The 20341-nt window shown below is 36.4% G+C and overlaps 1 protein-coding gene across 9 annotated transcripts in view; it reads right to left on the minus strand.

Moving 5' to 3' along the window:
* Positions 1 to 19800: 19800 nt before the first annotated feature.
* Positions 19801 to 20341, minus strand: part of PMS1 (PMS1 homolog 1, mismatch repair system component) — an 89052-nt gene continuing 88511 nt past the window's right edge. For 8 of the 9 annotated variants that reach the window (XR_004053097.1, XM_030916089.1, XM_010370274.2 and 5 more), the window contains one exon: positions 19801 to 20168. Coding sequence is in view for 8 of the 9 variants with exons in the window: in XM_030916089.1 (XP_030771949.1) it covers positions 20004 to 20168 (165 nt within the window). In the remaining variant the exon portion in view is untranslated. The remainder of the gene's footprint in view (positions 20169 to 20341) is intronic. The other variant, XM_030916086.1, reaches the window with a different exon arrangement.

Raw genomic sequence — 20341 nt, forward strand, 5'->3', positions numbered from 1 at the left:
ATTTTAAAAATAATTGTTATCTAAGCTTAGTGGTTAGAAATTTAATTTACAGATTAGGTTTAATATAAGTTAAATACATGGCAATCATTTTTCATATTCTTTATATTATTTTGGTTTTTCAACATGTAATTTGCTACCATAATTAAACTTAACCTAATAACATATTCAGCATTTAAAGTTTTCATACCTCTCAAGAAAAATTATTCAGAAGAATGTGTAGTTATATAAGGCATATAGCTATCTTGCCCATATTTTACTCTGATTTTCCATTTATAAGTAATTTCTTGATAGCTTGCAATTCAAATTTTTCCTATAGGGAAGATACTTAAAAAAACCCTATTTTAAGATATCCTCTAATATCTATCCTGTTTATCCAAATTACTTCCCTCCTTCTACATCTCCCACTGGCCAGTTTTTTTTTCCTCTATAGTTTATCTCATCATCTCTTTAAGAGATTATTAATAAAGACTTACTTTATTTAATGCCCTTTAACAGTGAAAGGGGAGGAAAATGTACACCACCAAGCTGTACAGTGAAACCGATGACCTTCCTTATTTCTACTCTTTCCTATTGGCTAAATTCAAGCAAAAACAAATTGAATCATAAAAAAAAGAGCACCTATTTGAACAGTGAAGTATACATTTTTTAGTTATAGTTCTAAATATGGCTTGACCAAAAAGGAATAATTTCTGAGACCTAATATAGATGGTATTTATATCCTATACATGTTTAACAGCATATTAGCACTCATGTAATGCTTTTAATACTGATAGTACATACCAGTTGACATACTGAATCCAAAGCTTTAAGGAAAAAATAAGAAAGGAAAAGCTCTATGAGAAATTTCTAATTATGCAACTTAGAAAATATTCCAAAATGATGCATTTAAATTTTTAAAAATGTCTTTTAAATTTAAAAAGTAGAAATTACCAAGAAGTTCATGGAGGTTTTCTGAATTCATTTGTAATTATGACAAACTTCTTGATTCTCATATTAATCCTCTCAAAATGCAAAAAATAAATATTTCTAAGTTTAAGAAACTATAACACTGGAAACAAAAAATAAAGAAGAGACTATGCCTAGCAATAATTCTCAGGAAGAAAAAAAACAGGATAATTAAGAACAAGATTTAGAATCTCATCAGATAACTATATGCCTTGTGGAGAATACTAAATAAAGATACATAAAATTTTAATAGATGAAGATGAATACAATCTCCTAGGCTTCACAGAAACATAAAGATGAAACTTTTGCCCTATGAGATATTAAAATTTATTACATAGCAATAATTATAAAAAGTATGGTTCTAATAGAATAGACTCATCAATGTTAATAATAGAAATAAATAACAGTAATAACTCTTATTCATTGAGCATTTACCCTGGGCTAATCGTTGATATATGTGTCTTATTCATATTTACATTTTAATGACTCATGCATAGTACTTATAATAAAGTTATGAGTTTATTATATCCATTTGACAGGTGAGGAAAGAAAAACGCAAACATACAGTAATTTAGTCAAGCGAATATAGCTAACAGTGGATATACCTGAGGGTACATAATAATTTAGTATAAGATAAAGGTAGCATTTCAAGTAAATGTGAACTATTTATTAAGTTTGAGGGACAACTGGCTAACATTTTTGGGGAAAAAAGGTAGATACCCATGTTACTTCTTGTACCAAATTAATTTCCATATGAATTTTAAAGATTTATGTCAAAATGCAGCCAGGCATGGTGACTCACACCTGTAATCCCAGCACTTTGGGAGGCAGAGGCAGGCAGATCACTTGAGGCCAGGAGTTTGAGACCAGCCTGGGCAACATGATGAAACTAAAAATACAAAAATTAGCCAGGTGTGGTGGCATTTGCCTGTAGTCCCAGCTACTCGGGAGGCTGAGGCAGGAGAATAGCTTAAACCCAGAGGCAGAGGTTGCAGTGAGCCAATATTGCACCACTGCATTCCAGCCTGGGCAACAGAGTGAGACTCCATCTCAGAAAGAAAAAAAAAAAAAGAAGAAGAAAACAAATATCTACTTATGTAATTTTAAATTGTGATTATTCTCTTTAGGAAGGACACCAAGAGTAAAAATCATTTAAAAAAAAAAAAAAAAAAAAAACCTCTAATACATTTGATGACATAAAAATCCCAAAACATCTACATGGCAAAATATACCAACATCAAGTTAAATGCACATACTAAATTAGTAATTTTGTTTTTCAGAATATAGTGTAGAATCCTAATAAGAGAAGAGGGGTCAGGCTGACAGGAGCAGGGGAAAACAAAAAGAGAAAGCAGATAAGCTGTAAGTCTGCCTTTCCTCATGGTCCAGGACAAAGCCCTCCTGTGCAAATAACTCACAATCATCCTGCAGCTGACTTATCACCAGACCATTGGTTGACAGAAAAATCAAGTTAGCTCACTGCAACCTTGGTGTTATCAGTAGCCTACATAGCCTTCTCCAGCACAAAGCACAAGTATCATCCTATAAAATCCCCAGCAAGCCTTTGTCTCCTTGCAGTCAGCTCCTGTCTTGCCCATTTGCCCATTGCTTCCTTGCAACGTATGTTCATACTTTCTCTAACAAACCTGCCTTTCTTTACCTGGAACTGTCTTGGTAAATTCTTTTTACTGCCCACATGACATTGGCCCCTGAGAGTTGACACCTGCAACATATGGGACAAAGTTTTACCCAATATAGTAGTTCTTACAAATAATAAAATACTGACACTCTAAACAGAATAAAAAAGAAATTGGTGAAGACAGAGCACAGCATTCACAAGAAAAATATAATTACTAATTAACATACTAAAATACTTTCATATTCATGAGTAATCAAAGAAATGCATATTAAAATAATACTGAGATATTTTATTTGGATATTTTATTTGCTTGTTGAGCAAAGATAGCTTGTGTTCGCAAAGGTGCAAGAAAATCTCCACTGACCGTTAAGAACTATCATTTTTTGGGGGAATACATGCGGTAATATGCAAAACGTCTTCTTGAAAAAGTCACATTCTTTTTTTTTTAACCTTTAGGCTCTGTTGGACTTGAAAAAAAGTCTCATTCTTTGGTCTAAAAATTTCACATTTGTGAATTTATCCCAAAGAAACAAACAAATGGGCATACATTTTCGAAAAATGCATTTCATCATAAACAATTGTTTATAATTAAAAATATTGGAAACAAACTAAATTGCAACAATACTGTTTTAAGTTGTTAGCAAATTCATATAATGAAATAATATGCTGCAAGCAAAATGGTGATTCGTCTATATTAATGACACGAAAATATATGACTATACTTACTGTTCATGTTTATTGACAAACCAGAAAAGCAATATGCAGTAGCATGTTTAATACTATTATAATTTCCATGAATACTATATATGTGCACAGAAAAAAATATTTTTTAAAGGATAGAAATTGTATCTAGTTAGGGATTTAGATTTGTTTTTCTTTGTTTAAAATTTTCTACCTTTTCTAAAATAAATAGCAACATTTTTGCAATTCACGAATTAATCTAAAACACTAAATGGAAGGCAAACAGTAGAGAACGAAATATAATACTTTTAGAATAACAGAATAAAAAAGAAAGGAGAGGGTAATAGCCAAAGGGGTAATCTACGAGAAAAAAAAAAAAGGCAGACAGTAGTCTCATAGACAACAGAGATAAAAAAGGGCAACAGCCAAATGAAGGAAAAAACACACATGTATGTATGTACATTCATACACTGTTTGGGCCATAGGAAAAAAAATCAAAATTATTACAGAAACAAGTTTGAATCCATTGTCAAAGATCCTCAAGGAGACCATGCAGCAAGAAACAGTGGAGGCTGAACAACCATTTATTATCCCATTTCTGACAAAATGGTTACCAATTATCTCAATGAAAATAATACCAGAGTGGCTTAGGAAACATTAGAGTTAATATATTCCAAGAAATCTATATAAAAGAGAGGAAATCACATAAAGGTAATACAAAACAGAATTACTAAGCTAGCTGATTCATATGAAAATACTTTGCAAACTGCTAAGAGTCACAGCAGTGATATTACCACTAAGCTATAAAAACTGTTACTGAAGTTAGCCCAGAACAATAACTAGCTTATAAAACACAAAGAAGAGGGTGCTTAATCTGTTTAGGGAAATCAAGAAAGAATTCTCAATAAGTAATATTAATTCTGAGTCTTGTAAGATAAACAGAAGTTTGCTGGGTAGCTCTAGAACTGACATGGTGTAGAGGAGGGATTAGGTAGGTGGAAATTGGAGATGTATATTCTAAAGCAAGGAATGTATACTGAAGCAGGAAAGAACAAGGTTTATTTTAGATAAGTTCAAGCAACTTATCATCATCAAGCAATCAAGCAAGCAACATCAAGCATGTTGAAATTCATGCAGAAGATAAAGTATTTGGAAATGAGGCTGAAAATGTATATGGAGGTCAGACTATAAGGGTTTGATATATCATACTAAGAAGTTTGACTATAACAAGGAATACAAGAGTGATTTGATTAGATTTGCATTTGAGAAAAGTTCTTTTGTTGCAATATGGGATATGGACAAGACCCGGGTAGTACTAGAAGAGACTGGTTTGAGGACTTTTAAAATGACTGAGGCCAGAAGTGATTAGAGCTTGAATGAGGGCAGTGGCAGTACAGATTGAGAAGAAGAAAGAGACTCAAAAGCTTTTAAGTAGAACTGACAAGATAATCAGGGAGATGTTAAAATGGTTCCCATGTTCCCAACTTGAGAGCTTAGGTGGACTCTATAATGGTTATTACGTGTATATAGATGCATGTGAACTAAAAGCATATATACACATCCCAAAAGAAGATACGAGTAGAGAGGCATGTGGGCACACTGGAAAATAAAATGAAAAAAGCAATATACAAAATGCAGTACAAATAATGTATGGATGAGAGAAAAGATGACAGTAGGTGGGAAATTATGTTTGTGGGGATGCTTTAAAAAAATTGAAGTCTTTATTTTCATTTGAAATCACCAATAAGCTGTACTTAAAATTCAGGCAATGCCCAGCTCTCTAAATGAGTTTATATAAAGGGCTTAGAATGGTGTCTAGTAAATGGTAAGTTTTCAATGGATGTTAGCTATTATATTATTACCCTGAATCATCCAAAAGCTTTAGTTCCTATTCTCTCACTTTTCTTTTTTTTTGAGACAGGGTCTTGTTCTGTAGCTTGGGCTGGCATAATCATAGTTCTCTGCAGCCTCAACCGCTCAGGGCTCAAGCCAAGTGATGTTCCACCTCAGCCTTCTGCGTACACATATGTGCTATCATGTGAGGCTAATTTTTATATTTTCTGTAGAGATGGGGTTTTCACCATGTTGCTCTGGCTAGTCTCAAACTCCTAGGCTCAAGCGATCCACCGTCTCAGCCTCCCAAAGTGCTGGGACTACAAGTGTGAGCCACTGAGGCCGGCTCTACTCTCATTTTTCTATTTCATTCAATTATAAGTCCTAGGGAGGATTTAGTAAAATGTCTGGGGTACACATAACTTCTAAATTATTCAACACTGCTACCCATTCAGATCATTTTGCTGAAATAAAGATGATTTGTTTATTCAAAACAAAGAGAAGTTGGAATATGATCTTTCATTAATTTGTCCCAAGAAATATATAAAACTTAACCACCCTAAGTAGATATTACAGTGATAGTTTTTCAGATCTACTTTAGAAAGATATTTTATGCCATTGAAAGGTGATGCAAACTATTTCCAAACTAGATTTATAAGAGAAGAATCTAAGAAGAAAGGATAGAGAAATTCAGTAAATTACCAGAGTTGCTTAAAATGGGTCTCCAAAATGTTCTTATTATTGTCTTTGAAGAGCTGTAAAAAATCAGAACAAAAATATTCATATTCTAAAGCAAACTTCATAGAATACATAATATTTTAACTATGTAATTAAAAAGGGGCTCTCTTTCATTAGCTTAATAAAGTTAACTGTAATTTACAGTATCAAATTATTGTCAATATCTAATAATTAAGATGGTACCTAATTCTAAAACACTGTCATGATGAATAGCTTACCAAAAATTGTATATAACGAGTTATACTTAGGTGCACAGAGACAGACTCTGTGTTTTAAAAATGATTTGCTTTTTAATTGTAAAATTCCCTTAAGAAATAGATAAAAAGAGAAAAGAAATGCAAAGTAATATTTGTTGAGTATCTACCATATCCTAAGCATTGCACTAGTTGCTTCATATTTTCTCTCAGTCTTTACAAACTCTTCAGAGTAAACATTATCCCCATGCAACACAGAGGAAGTACATTCATTGAAAAGTCAACAGTCTACAGTAACATAGCTAGTAATGAATAGAGCTGGAATTCAGTTCTGAAGCTATCCTACCTCAAAGTCCACAGTCTTACATCATATTGTATTATTGATTCTGAAATTCAGGACATATAAGTCTTATATTTGAATAAAAGTTAAAATTAAAAAAATTAAATATATTTCACTGACATATGTGCTTCTTTTGAACTACCACTTACAGTTTCTGTTTATCCTTTGGGGAAAGAAAAATGTAATATGAGGACCCATCTTACATGCATATGAAAGTAGGTAATTTTCTCCAAATAGCAAAAATATATCCCTATATTGCCTAAAATTCAATTAATTAGAGCTGATTCAGGGTAATTAATTCCTCTTAAGATCCAAATATTCCAGTCATTCATATTATAGTTTTCTCCCTTTATGACAGAACACATCTTTATATCATTTGCATTGATACAAACCATTTCTATCTGATTCCTGTTCCTTTAACATTTAGCCAAGACCAACCAAATTCAGAAAAGGGGAGGTAATTTGGTAGTTGGGAAGGAACAAATAAGAGATATTCTGGAAATATTTAGGCCCATAGGGAATGCAGGAAAAAGTAGAGACAAGAATAAGTACAAGGAACCTAGAAAGCCATGACACAAGATAACAAAATGTACATTTTCCCTAGGCAAATATAGGAATATTTGCTGTTATGAAAATCAAGATAAAATTAAATTTAAACCATCTTTTTGTCTATGTACGGCATAAACTCAACATTCTTGTTAAGTTCCATCTTTGTCATCCTCCAAAGTCACTAACACATTTTACCGGCAAGTATCAGAACCAGAAAACTGAAAAAATATGTATGCTTTAAAATTTTACTAAGTTTGAATTTAAGTTTAGAAATAATATATTTGTATATCTCAAGAAAGTCAAATTCTTCAAGTTTCTTCTAAAGAAACTTCTATTAATATACTGAAAGAACACAATGAACCTGAGATGACTAAAACATACATAAATGAAATTTTAGCAGTATGATTTTTCTTCTTTTTCTTTTTTTTGAGACAGGGTCTCACTTTGTTGCCCAGGCTGGAGTGCAGTGGCACGATCTTGGCTCACTGCAACCTCTGCCTCCTCAGTTCAAACGATTCTTATGCCTCAGCCTTTGGAATAGCTGGGACTACAGGCATGCACTACCATGACCGGTAATAGCACTACGATTTTCTAAACTGATCTCCCCTCTCTCTTCTTATTCATTCTGATTCATCTTAAACATGCTTTTAAATTAATATTCCTTATGTATAGTTCTGATTGTGTTATCTTCCTATTCAAAAACATTTAGTTGCTCTTTCCAATGTTGAAAACCTTTAGCCTAATATTCAAGTCCCCTCAAGATGTGGTCCCAAATAAAACATTAATCCTATTTCCCATGATGTTTCTCCTTTGGAGAGCATGGGGAGTATGACCAGTATTGGTACATTAATACCTGCAGAGTTGGAACTGGAGAAAAAGAGAGCTAAATAAAATGTTTTATTCAAATATACAAATATTAATAAGACTGCCCTTTGGGTTAGACTCCAGTAGTACTAGAAGAGACTAGTTCGATTATCGCTAGGCGATAAACAGAAGTGAAGCAATATAAGAAAAATCATAATACTTACTGACTTTAATATAAGCACTGAATGAATCGTCAACACAAATGCTAGGGTATAGGAGTTACTTCAGTGTTAAAAATAAAAATAGGAGATTTTGGCCAGCTGGAGTATCCAGGCATTAGGATTACAAACTAGTGCAGAACCTTATAAAATGCAAGTGGAGGAGAAAATGGTGGAAGAAGTTTTGTGGTGATCTTCCTTTCTACTACCTTTCTTCTTCTCTAATCAGACTGTTTTCTTCCACTTTCTCTTTCCTTTGCTCTTTCATTTGAATGTTTTCTTTTATGTTAATGGTTGTGATCTCATTTTATTTCTTCATTAACTGTAACCAGTTGCATGTCCTTTTTGTAAATAGTGTTCAAGTCACTTTTTTATTTGTCTTTTTTTCTTTCATTACTGTTGTTCTTTCAATTGACTAGAATTCAGCACTGAGAAGTTTTAAATATTTAATAATAATATTTAATATACAAAATTCTATATTTGATTCTAAATATTCTAAATTTTAATTGGTACTTTTTAGTTAAGAAGGTTTTTAAGTATGGCCTTTAAATTTTAAAAATATAAATCACAAACATGAATCTTTCCTGATATTTGAAATAAGATATTATGAGAGGCATTTTAAGACACCAAAAACTTTCACATTAAGAAAATGAGACTATTTCAAGCATAAGAAATAATATATTGTTTATATAACATAATGATATTCATTTTTCTATACATTTACAATTAATATTATATAATCCAATAATGTAGCAACAAATAACAATGCTATGTAATACTATATAAGAGGAAAACTAAAAGTGGAAACAGAATTATGTAAATAAAATTTAATTGTCTGATATGGTCATGAGAAGAGAGAGAAAAGATGAGGTGATCCGAAAAGAAACAAGTCAGTCTAAAATTGATTAGGTAGTTTCAAGCATTATTGAAACTCAGTGAGTTCAGTGAGCTTTAGTTCTTGTTTCTAACTCAATCATAAATAAGATTTTATTTGAGGATGCCCAAAAGATGTGGATGCCAATTCTACCTGTGGAAGATATAGATAAAATAGAAAAACAACTTCAGATATCCATTCTATGACAAAGGGGCATATCATCAGGGAGATTAAACTGAATGTTACTTCATAAATGTGTTATAAAGAAAATTATTTTAATCTACTGCCCTTAAGCTGCAAAGTACATTTCTCTTTCAAAGATTCTGTGTATTAAGTATCTGACAGTAGAAGTATTCATTCTGTTCTTCTAAGACATGAATGTCACACTACTTTTTATTTTTAAAAGCAGCATCTAAAGAGATACTTGGTCTATTACCTAATGTACAAAGGATATAAATTTGACAAACACATTTTCTGAGATAATTGTTTTTATTGAACCCAGATTCTTCCACCAGTGTCCATCCGTATAATGTGGTCTTCCCTAATGGTACTATAATTTATGCAGATAGATGCAAATTGAGTCAACTGTAATGCCTATGATGTCTTGAAAATTTATATATACAGTCATCTCTTGGTATGCCCAGGGGATTAGTTCCAGTACCAATCCACATACCAGATACTAATCCACAGATGCTAAAGTCCCTTATAATAAAATGGCAGAGTATTTGCATATAACATATGTATATACCCCCATACAGTTTAAATCATTCCTAGATTACTTATAATGGCTAATACAATGTATACTATGTAGTTTTTATATTTAATTTTTTATTTGTTTTTTTATTGTTGTACTGTTACTTTTTACTGCCTTTTTTCCCCCAAATGTTTTGCTTTGCATTTAGTTGAACTTACAAATGCAGAATCCATGTTGAGAGAGGGCCAGCTGTACATATAAAAGCAAGCACAAGGATGGCTGGCAAGACAGCCGAACAGGAACAGCTCCAGTCTGCAGCTCCTAGCAAGATCAACACAGAAGGCAGGTGATTTCTGCATTTCCACCTGAGGTACCCGGCTCATTTCATTGGGACTGGTTAGAAAGTGGGTGCAGCCTATGGAGGGCGAGCCAAAGCAGGGTGGGGCATTGCCTCACCCAGGAAGCACAAGGGGTCAGGGGACCCCCTCCCCTAGCCAAAGGAAGCCTTGAGGGATTATGCTGTGAGGAACAATGCATTCCGGCCCAGATACTATGCTTTTCCCATGGTTTTCACAAACTGCAGATCAGAAGATTCCCTCATGTGCCTATGCCACCAGGGCCCTGGGTTTCAAGCACAAAGCTGGGTGGCTGTTTGGGTAGACACCGAGCTAGCTGCAGGAGTTTTTTTTTCGTATCCCCAGTGACACCTGGAACGCCAATGAGACAGAACCATTCACTCCCCTGGAAAGGGGGCTGAAGCCAGGGAGCCAAGTGGTCTAGCTCAGGGGATCCCAGCCCCACAGAGCCCAGCAAGCTAAGATCCACTGGTTTGAAATTCTGGCTGCCAGCACAGCAGTCTGAAGTCGACCTGGGACACCTGAACTTGGTGGGGGGAGGGGCGACCGCCATTACTGGTAATTTTCCTCTCACAGTGTAAACAAAGCCACCAGGAAGTTCGAATTAGGCAGAGCCCACCGCAACTCAGCAAAGCCACTGTAGCCAGACTGCCTCTCTAGATTCCTCCTCTCTGGGCAGGGCATCTCTGAAAGAAAGGCAGCAGCCTCAGCCAGGGGCTTAGAGACAAAACTCCCATCTCCCTGGGAGAAGAGGTGGCTCTAGGTGCAGCGTCAGCAGACTTAAACTTTCCTGCCTACCACCTCTGAAGAAAGCAGCGGATCTCCCAGCACAGCACTCTAGCTCTGCTAATGGACAGAATGCCTCCTCAAGTGGGTCTCTGACCCCTGTGCCTCCTGACTACAAGACACCTCCCAGCAGGGGTCAACAGACACGTCACACAGGAGAGCTCTGGCTGCAACTGGCAGGTGTCCCTCTGGGACGAAGCTTCCAGAGGAAGGAACAGGCAGCATTTTTTGCTGTGCTGCAATTTTTGCTGTTCTGCAGCCTCTGCTGGTGATACCCATGCAAACAGGGTCTACAGTGGACCTCCAGCAAATTCCAGCAGACCTGCAGCAGAGGGGCCTGACTGTTAGAAGGAAAACTAACAAACACAAAGGAATAGCATCAACATCAACAAAAAGGATGTCCATACAGAAACCCCACCCGAAAGTCACCAACATCAAAGACCAAAGGTAGATAAATCCACGAAGATGAGAAAAACCCAGCCCCTTGTGGGTAAAAATCCCAAAAACCAAAACACCCCTTCTCCCCTAAAGGATCAGAACTCCTTGCCAGCAAGGGAACTAAACTGGACAGAGAATGAGTTTGACAAATTGACAGAAGTAGGTTTCAGAAGGTGGATAATAATGAAATCCTCTGAGCTAAAGGAGCATGTTCTAATGCAATGCACAGAAGCTAAGAACCTTGAAAAAAGGTTAGAGGAATTGCTAACTAGAAATATCAGTTTAGAGAAGAACATAAAGGACCTCTTCAAGGAGAACTACAAACCACTGCTCAAGGAAATAAGAGAGGACACAAACAAATGGAAAAACATTCCATGCTCATGGATAGGAAGAATCAATATCGTGAAAATGGCCATACTACCCAAAGAAATTTATAGATTCAATGCTATCCCCAACAAGCTACCACTGAGTTTTTTCACAGAATTGGAAAAAAACACTTTAAAGTTCATATGGAACCAAAAAAGAGCCCGCATTGCCAAGACAATCCTAAGCCAAAAGAACAAAGCTGGAGGCATCACACTACCTGACTTCAAACTATACTACAAAGCTACAGTAACCAAAACAGCATGGTACTGTTACCAAAACAGAGATATAGACCAATGGAACAGAACAGAGCCCTCAGCATCTCTTTCTCTACACAGCCTCTTTATCTGGCTAGCTTGTACTGTTTATACAATGGCAGACTCAGGGTAGACTGACTTCTCACATGGTGACTAGCTTCCCCATAGATACCATTTCAAGATAGCCAGGAAGGTTGCAAGGTTTCTATGACTCAGTCTTGGAAGTTGCATAGCATTACACCTGTTATAATCTAATGGGCAAAGTAATCATAAACTAGCCCAGATTCAAGGGAGTGGAGGAACAGATCCCACCTCTTCATGGGGGGTATGCCTGTGTGTACAATAAAGAAATGATGGCAGATCCAGCTACCTCATAACATTTTTGATATATATAAATCTGATTTTCTAAATAAAGAATGATATCCCATGAGAAAACATAAACCTGACTTCCCAAAAGAGAATAGAGAGCCATAAGCAGATTCATTAATCTGATTATTTTATTTTCAGTATATATCTGCATTAAAAATCTATCTGCATTCTATTTCAGGAATCTAGTGCATCAGGATTATGTGCACTCTTGTTAATCCAAGTGTAATCCCTGAACCAGCAGCATCAGCATCACCAGGGAACTTTCCAGGAACGCAGAATATCAGACTCTACCCCAGACCTACTTAATCAGACAAGCCCAGAGAGATTTATATGCATATTAAAGTTGGAGAAGTCCCATACTCATATACTAGCATAAACAGAGTATCCTCAAACTCATAATAAAGAAACCTAAAAAACACGAAGTACTGTCCTGTCAACTTTAGGGGCGGAGGATCGGACATTTTATTTTGTTTTTAAAGGGGAAATACAGCTAAAACTGAATTGCTTCAGTAGTCTTTGACAATTTAAAAGCTGAATGTGTATGTGTGGCTGAGAATCTTGTTTTCATCTGGGATCAAGAATTATTACTATGTATATGAGGAAGTGTTTCTTCTACAACAGCTATTGACTAAGAAAAGTAAGGAGAAAAGACCAAAAAAGAGTGCAAATAACTTCAAAATAGATAACAAGTATCATACGTATTTAGTAATGTACATGTAAAAATGTAGACTTTTTTTGCTATTGTTATTAGTGAATTACTTAAAATATATTTTTGACGGTACAGCATCACTGTCTTGCAAGTTAAGCTGCTGTAATTTACCAGTGTCTCGAGGTAAAATTAAAGCCAGAATAAAAACAAAAATGTCTTTTTAAAGAAATAACATGAAAACATACCATTTTTTCCCCATAAATATGTTCAATCCATTCACAATTTCTTGCCTGTTTCTTAACTCATCTTGCATTTCTATCATCTAAATTACAAAACATAACTAAAATACCTATAAGAAAGTTCTTAAATATCAAATAAGTTCAAAATTAAAGATCATTTTAAATTACCAGTCATTACTTTGTCTTATTAAGCATCTGGGTGTAAATGTTAACTAGAAAATTATATTTGAATATTTAAGTTCTTTATAAATTCAAAAAATATTTAAGAAAGAACTAGAAACTTTAAGTTGGTTTCCAAGAGGGTGCTGCAGACCCATATAGATTAACAATACTACATAAACTCACCAAAACATTTATATTATATTGCTCTTATTTTGTTTCCTCTAGAAGGCAAGGAATGTCTTCTCTCTATATTCTCTGTTCAGTAGTACTGAGTGCTTTAATGATAAATATCACTGAATAAACTAAGAAATGTAGCTATAACTAAAGGAGATAGAGATGAAGGAGTTTGTTATAGTGATTTTGTGTCCAACTAAAGCAAAGTGGAGGAAGTCTACCCCTACCAGCTTTAGTTTAAAAGATTTTATGAAAAAGTGAGCTAGTTCAGAGATATTTAAATATGTTTAATAGTAGACATGAGGGAAAATAGGTTGTTCCAAATCCTGCTGACATTCAAAAAAAAAAAAAAAAAAAAAAAAACCAGGAAGAAACAAAATAACAGAACATTAGAAATGGTTGTGTACTTGGAGATCAAGTTCAGCATCTTAATTCCAGAGATGAAGAAATGGATGTCTATAACAGCATAGTCGGGTTGAGATCTTCTAAGCCCTGGTTTGTTTTTTGTCTGGTAGATTTTAGTAAAAGTCAGTAAGAAATACAGGCTTATAGAAATTGACTTGAGATTGATTGTTAGGGGAACTTTGATACATGAGATAGAGCAGTGGTTCTCCAAGTGTGGCTCTTCGACAAGTAGCATTAGCATCACCTGGAAACTCACTAGAAGTGAAAATTTTCAGTCCCACCCCAGACCATCAAGATTAGGAACTGTGGGCATAGCGTCTAACACTCAGTGGTTAATAAGCTCTCCAGGTGATTCTGATGTATGCTCAAAGTTGATAACCACTGGGACAGAATTTTTAAAAGCTAGAGTAAATATCTCTACGTTAACTTGCAGTGTTTTAAGGAGGAATAAAAATTGTGACCAAAAATCAAGTAAGCAGAGAAAACCTCTGAGAGCAGTTGTGAGAGTCTAATAGTGTGTTGCTAGTGTGGGGAAAAAAAACAAATGAACCTTGGGACCCCCAAAATAAGCAAAGGAAAAAGTCAAGCTGAGAATTGTAATACATCAGACAACCCTGCCTCCCATTTTATTCCTAAATAAGACAGCTACAAAGAGTTTTAAAAGCTATGTATCATATTTTGCCCACAAGGAAATTCCTTGTGGGCCTCAAGATCTTTACCCTGAAACAGTTCTGCTGAATTTCACCCTGGCAATGTAAACTGAAAGCTTATCCTCACAGGTTTCAGACAGAAAGTCATCCTTCTGCTCACCTGTGACAAATGCCTGATTGCTTCCTCTGCCCTACTGTTTATATAAAAATGGAGATTCACTGAGCCAGATTAAACTGTGTCTTCAATGAAAGGCTGATCAAGGACTCAAAAGACTGCAACCTTTGTCTCTTGTCTACCTATGACCTGGAAGCCCCTTGCTTCAAGTTGTCCTGCCTTTCTGGACTGAACCAATGTACATCTTACGCGTATTGATTGATGTCTCATGTCTCCCTAAAATGTATGAAAGCAAGCTGTACCCTCACCACTTTTGGGCACATGTCGTAAGGACCTTCTGAGGCTGTGTCACAAGCGTGTCCTTAACCTAGGCAAAATAAACTTTCTAAATTGATTGAGATATGTTCTCAGATACTTTTGGGTTCATACTAGTTATTACTGGAAACAGTGAAGAAGGCTGTAAAAATAAAACTGATCAAGTTTAGGTGAGATTAAATGAAAGCTCTAGAATAAAGTTGTGAACTCTGAAAATCTGAGACAGGTCTCAGTTAATTTAGAAAGAATGTCACTTTCTGACAGGCCCAGGAGCCCCAAGTTTATGTTGGAACCTCAGAGAGGAATTCATCCAGCTCATAGGTATTTGATGGTACAAATCCATGGCTGGGCTTGGCTTTAAAAAATTTTTATCTGAGATTCCTTCTATGAAACAAAGTTCCATCAAAGCCAATTTAAAAGCCTACATAAAAACAAATAATTATTCTTGCTGCACTGTATACAAATAATCAGAACAAGTATAATAAAGCGAACTCAGTTCTACCATGATTTGTCTTTAATAAAAATGGGAAACTGGAGAAAAATTATGTTTCAAAAACTATAGTACACCTGTTATTAGATTCTAGTCTTGCCTAATGTTTTTCAACTTTTATTATTTTCTACAGTTTGGACAGATTTTTCTATTTTGCAGGCTACAAGACTACAAAATAATGTTTTCAATTTTTTTCCTGCTTTTTCCCCATTTTTCCTAATTTGCAGTCACTGCAAACTAAGCTGTGCTTTCATAAAGCCCTGCGAAGTGAAGCTAGACAACTTAAACTTCAGAAGAAAATAACAGCAACCTACTTACAAACATAAGCCATGTTCATACCTGCGTACAGATGTATGGACTTCAGAGTAATGTGGCCTATATAGATTTTCCAGGATTGTTCTTTTGTTTATTGTTTTTCTGCCTTCCTCCCCTTATTTTATCTTCATAGGACATGAGACTTCACAAACCTGCTAAAAATGAGCTTTCCTAATAACTCAGGATCTACTCATCTAGGAATAAACCATCCCAGCCATGAGAGATCAGAGGAAATCTGAGACCAGAAACTAGTTTTCTTCTAAAAATGTTTTTTCCAAAAGATTTTAAAAATGAAAGGGGGGAAATGTGAAAGGAAAATAAATCTTGGGGCCTGCAAATCACTAAACTAAAGGGAAAAGTCAAGGTGGGAACTGCTTAGAAATAACCTGCCTCCCATTCTCTTCAGTCACCCCTCTGCTTACAGAGATAAATGCATATCTGATTGCCTCCTTTGGAGAACCCTTTGGAGATGCCAATCAGATATGCATTTATTTCAGTGAGCACAGGGGTGACTGAACAGAATGGGAGGCAGGTTGGTCCTAAGCAGTTCCCAACTTGACTTTTCCCTTTAGCTTAGTGATTTAGGGGCCCCAAGATTTATTTTCGTTTCACAAGGTTAACAGTTAACTCTGGATTATCTATGCTTGTAAAGGGAGAAAGCAGGTGACAATCTCAGATCATTTTTTATTTGGCTTTGCAGTAGAATTTGATTTTTTTTCCAGGACTTATCTTTGTTCATGGTAATACAAACATTTAAAGTGGAACTAGTAGAGCACTAGATTAGCTGTGTGTGCTCACGTATGTCATGTAATCACTTTGGGCTTCTACTTTCTCATCTGTAAAATCAGTTGGCCCACCTCAAGATTATTTTTAGCCACTATAAATCCATGAACATTGGCTTGCCCGAAATGCTTCACTCCAAGAACAAGTCTAGTCATTTAAATATCTTAGTATCATTATTGTTATCTTAATTTGCCTGGTAACTTTGGTTAAGTTAGTGATCAACATTTGGGGTCCCCAAATGTGTTATTTCCTTTGCATTAATTAGGTACTGTAAAGAGTGTGAAACAAAAATAAAAACTTGGGATCCAATTCACTATGCTAAAAGGAAAAAATTAAGCTAAAAGCTGAGTCATCCAAGAAACTGCCCTTCCTTTGTTCCTAAGCAGACAGCTACAGATAAAACGTTAAACATCTCCACAGGTAGCTATGTTTACCTTATCTTATGTAAAATGTGAATTTACTGAGCGTCAGACAATACACTGACTATTCCTTTATCTGTTCCTTTTCTTTTGCAACATGTGGATTCAGTAATATGACCATATCCTCCCTTCTTCCCCTCCAGCCTACCTTTCTGCATTAAATATTGAAGCTCTCAAAATCGTCTTTGGAAAAGGCACACAGACCTGTCTCCCGGGTATGTCCTTAATTTTGACAAAATAAACTTCTAAATTTATTGAGACCTATCTCAGATGTTTTTTGGTTTAGAAGAGTTAAACCTATGTTTGGTTTTCAGTGTGGAACCAAGCCCAAGTTTATTTAGTGGCTTCTGCTCCCTCCTGCCCTAAAACACACACACACACACACACACACACACACACCAAAAAATGCTGGAGGAAGCGTGCAAACATAAGAACATAAGATGAAAATAAAACAGGTAGGAATTTGGAGAGGAAAAAATGGCTCTATTTACACTTTTAGTTGAGAAATGCGGGCTGTGCTGGGTTGGGCTGCAATTCCTACAACCTGAGCCACAAAATCTGGATAAAATCACAGAGAATCACGTAGCCAATGAAAGTTAACAAAAATCCGTTCATCTGAATACAGTTCTAACATTTTCAGTAGGTTAAATATCTAAAACCTCCCAGGCCCGGCCAGACCGAAGATGGCTACCTTCCCAGCAAAATGTCCATCCAAGAGGGGCCTGCAGGTCTGACTTACGCACGGCTTTGGGTCAGCCCTGTGGCTATAGCCAAGGCTGGGATCCTAAGCAACATACTTGGGTCTAAAGAGGACTTTAGAACTCGAACCTTAAGAGTTCTTCTCCCAGGCCAAGGGCTCTGGCAACCCAACCTAAAGAGGCAAATGGGTAACTTGGGGTCAAGCTTTCCTTTTCCTTCAGATCTCCTTGCCTCGCCCTTAATTTCGGGTAAGCCTCCCAGGCCGCAGCGGGCGTTACCTCCATTCTGGGAGCCAGCGTTTCCCTGTCGCCGCTCCCAGCTCCAGCATTTGGTCCCCGAGTGGTGCTGGGGCTGTTGCAAGGATTTGTGGATGGGAGCGCAGCGGGAGACTGCCAGGCTTCTGCGTGGTTGCTGGGCTTCCCTTAGCCTGATGAACCAGGATTGGTCCGTGGGGCGACGCTAGACCCTCACCTGCAGCCCATTTCTGTTCTGCAAAAAGCCGATTCACGCCAGTCTGTTACTCCAGTCACCGTTAGGAAAAAGTTGGCGGCCAGGTGCAGTGGGTAATACCAACACTTTGGGAGGCTGAGGCGGGTCAATCGCTTGAGGTCAGGACCTCCAGACCAGCCTGGCCAACATGATGAAATCCCGTCTCTACTAAAAATACAAAATTTAGCTGGACCTGGTGGCAGACGCCTGTAATCCCAGCTACTTGGGGGAGGCTGAGGCAGGAGAATCGTCTGAACCTGGGAGGCGCCCCACTGCACTCTAGCTTGGGCGACAAAGCGAGACTTGTCTCAAAAAAAGTTGCAACCTGAAGTTGATTTACTCCAGCATTCGTTAAAGTGGTGTCAGGGAGTGTTTTATACTCTGTTAACTACCTACGCTTAGTTGACCAAATAACTCTTTAGGGCCCATTTCTCATGGCAGGCAGTATAATGGTAGTTAAGAACAGGAGCTCTGGCATTAGAATCGCAACAGTAACCACAAGTTTAAATTCATTGTGAACATTAAATGAGATCATCCAAGGTAAGTGCTTAGCCTGTCTAGCAAAGAAGTGGTAAATACCTACTGCCATTCCTACCAACCTTTGACACAACTCATAACTGGTAAGAAAAAATGAGTTTCTTCATCTACAAGATAGTTGTAGGACCAATACAGGCTATATTGGCTAAAAAATGTCTACAGTTTTACTTAGCGTGAGTGCAAATGATGCAAATTTCATCTTTGATAGCTTCTGTGAGCCTCTCTTCCCTCAATTTACCCAGTTAATTTAAAAGAATTACTCCCAGAAAGCTCTCCCAGAGCAGGGCCCCACATTTATAAAAGGGGTAATGGAGAGTCAGGGGAAGCATTATTTTGGTTCATGCAAAACAGGATGATGTTGGCAGATAAAAGGCAGAATCCAGGTTTCAGAATTTGTACTTAACACAAGGATCTTGGGAATTTAAAGATGATCTTTGAGAGTTATGGGAGATGGTGTGAGTGTGGAGATACCGTATCCAGTATAACATATCTTATTTTACGCAACAAATATGTTCATTAAAAATCATGTTTCAACTTTTTGTAAAGGTATTTTGGTGCACTGTGGGACCTGGTTTTCAAAGGGGCATATGTACAGTAATTTTCACCTAATGGCCCGGGGCGGTGGCTCATACCTGTAATCCCAGCACTTTGGGAGGCCGAGGTGATCACCTAAGGTCAGGAGTTCGAGACCAGCCTGGCCAACATGGTGAAACCCCCATCTCTACTAAAAATACAAAAATTAGCCAGGTGTGGGGTGGGCAGCCGTAATCCCAGTTACTTGGGAGGCTGAGGCAGGAGAACTGCTTGAACCTGGCAGGTGGAGGTTGCAGTGAACCAAGATGGTGCCACTGCACTCCAGCTTGGGTGACAAGAGTGAGTCTCCAAAAAAAAAAAAAAACAAAACAAAACAAAAAAACAAAAAAAATTCACCTCAGTTTTCTGTTAAAAATCTAGTTCTTCACATGTTCTCTGATAAAAGTTGACCCCCAAATCCAATAATTACCATATAATGAGGAGATAGCAACATCTAATCTGAGGTTAATGGAAGAATTTCTGGTTCTCTTCCTCCTCTGAATTTCATTTTCTCATTTTCTCCCACTGTGTCTCTCCATCACACTTTAAAAAATATTGACACTGTTTGTCAGATATGCTAGTATGTGTGATGTTTGATTTCTCCCTGCAGAGAGGACCTAGTAAATAACCACCCAACAATACTACCTATTTTCCAATTTTGAGCCTCCAACTCATAATTATGACGACGGCTGGTTCTTGAGAATAAAATGAATAGTCTATATTAGTTTTTTATATTTATTTACGTTATCTACAATACATGGAACTTTTTACAATATACAAACAAGTCAGTGAGTCCTCATTTAAAAAATAACCATATGACACATAATACGAAGATAATTTAAAACTGGACTCATGCTGTTTTATGACAGAACCAATTTCAATGGTAACTAATCTTCTTAAACATTATTTAATCATGTAGTTTCTGGAAGATAGGTTAAATGATGAAAAAATGGGCGACCATGAACACACCCTTTAATTTCATTTCCAAATTGGTGCTTCATTCTGTAGATAATGTCTTGGATGTCCTCTTTTGATAAGTACATGGGTAACTGTCTGGATAGACGCACTGCTTCTCCCTGTCCAAAGGGAAAGTCACACATTTTACCATGATATACCCTGAAGCAGAAAACATGTTATCCTGGCAAAAAGGAAAACAGAATATTGATTATTTTCATCTTATTATGAATTCACTCAACAAATATTTGTTAAGTATCAACTACGTTGTCAGCTCTAAGGATGTAGTGGCAAA

Source organism: Rhinopithecus roxellana, chromosome 14, assembly GCF_007565055.1.
Source record: "Rhinopithecus roxellana isolate Shanxi Qingling chromosome 14, ASM756505v1, whole genome shotgun sequence".
Taxonomy (NCBI): Eukaryota; Metazoa; Chordata; class Mammalia; order Primates; family Cercopithecidae; genus Rhinopithecus; species Rhinopithecus roxellana.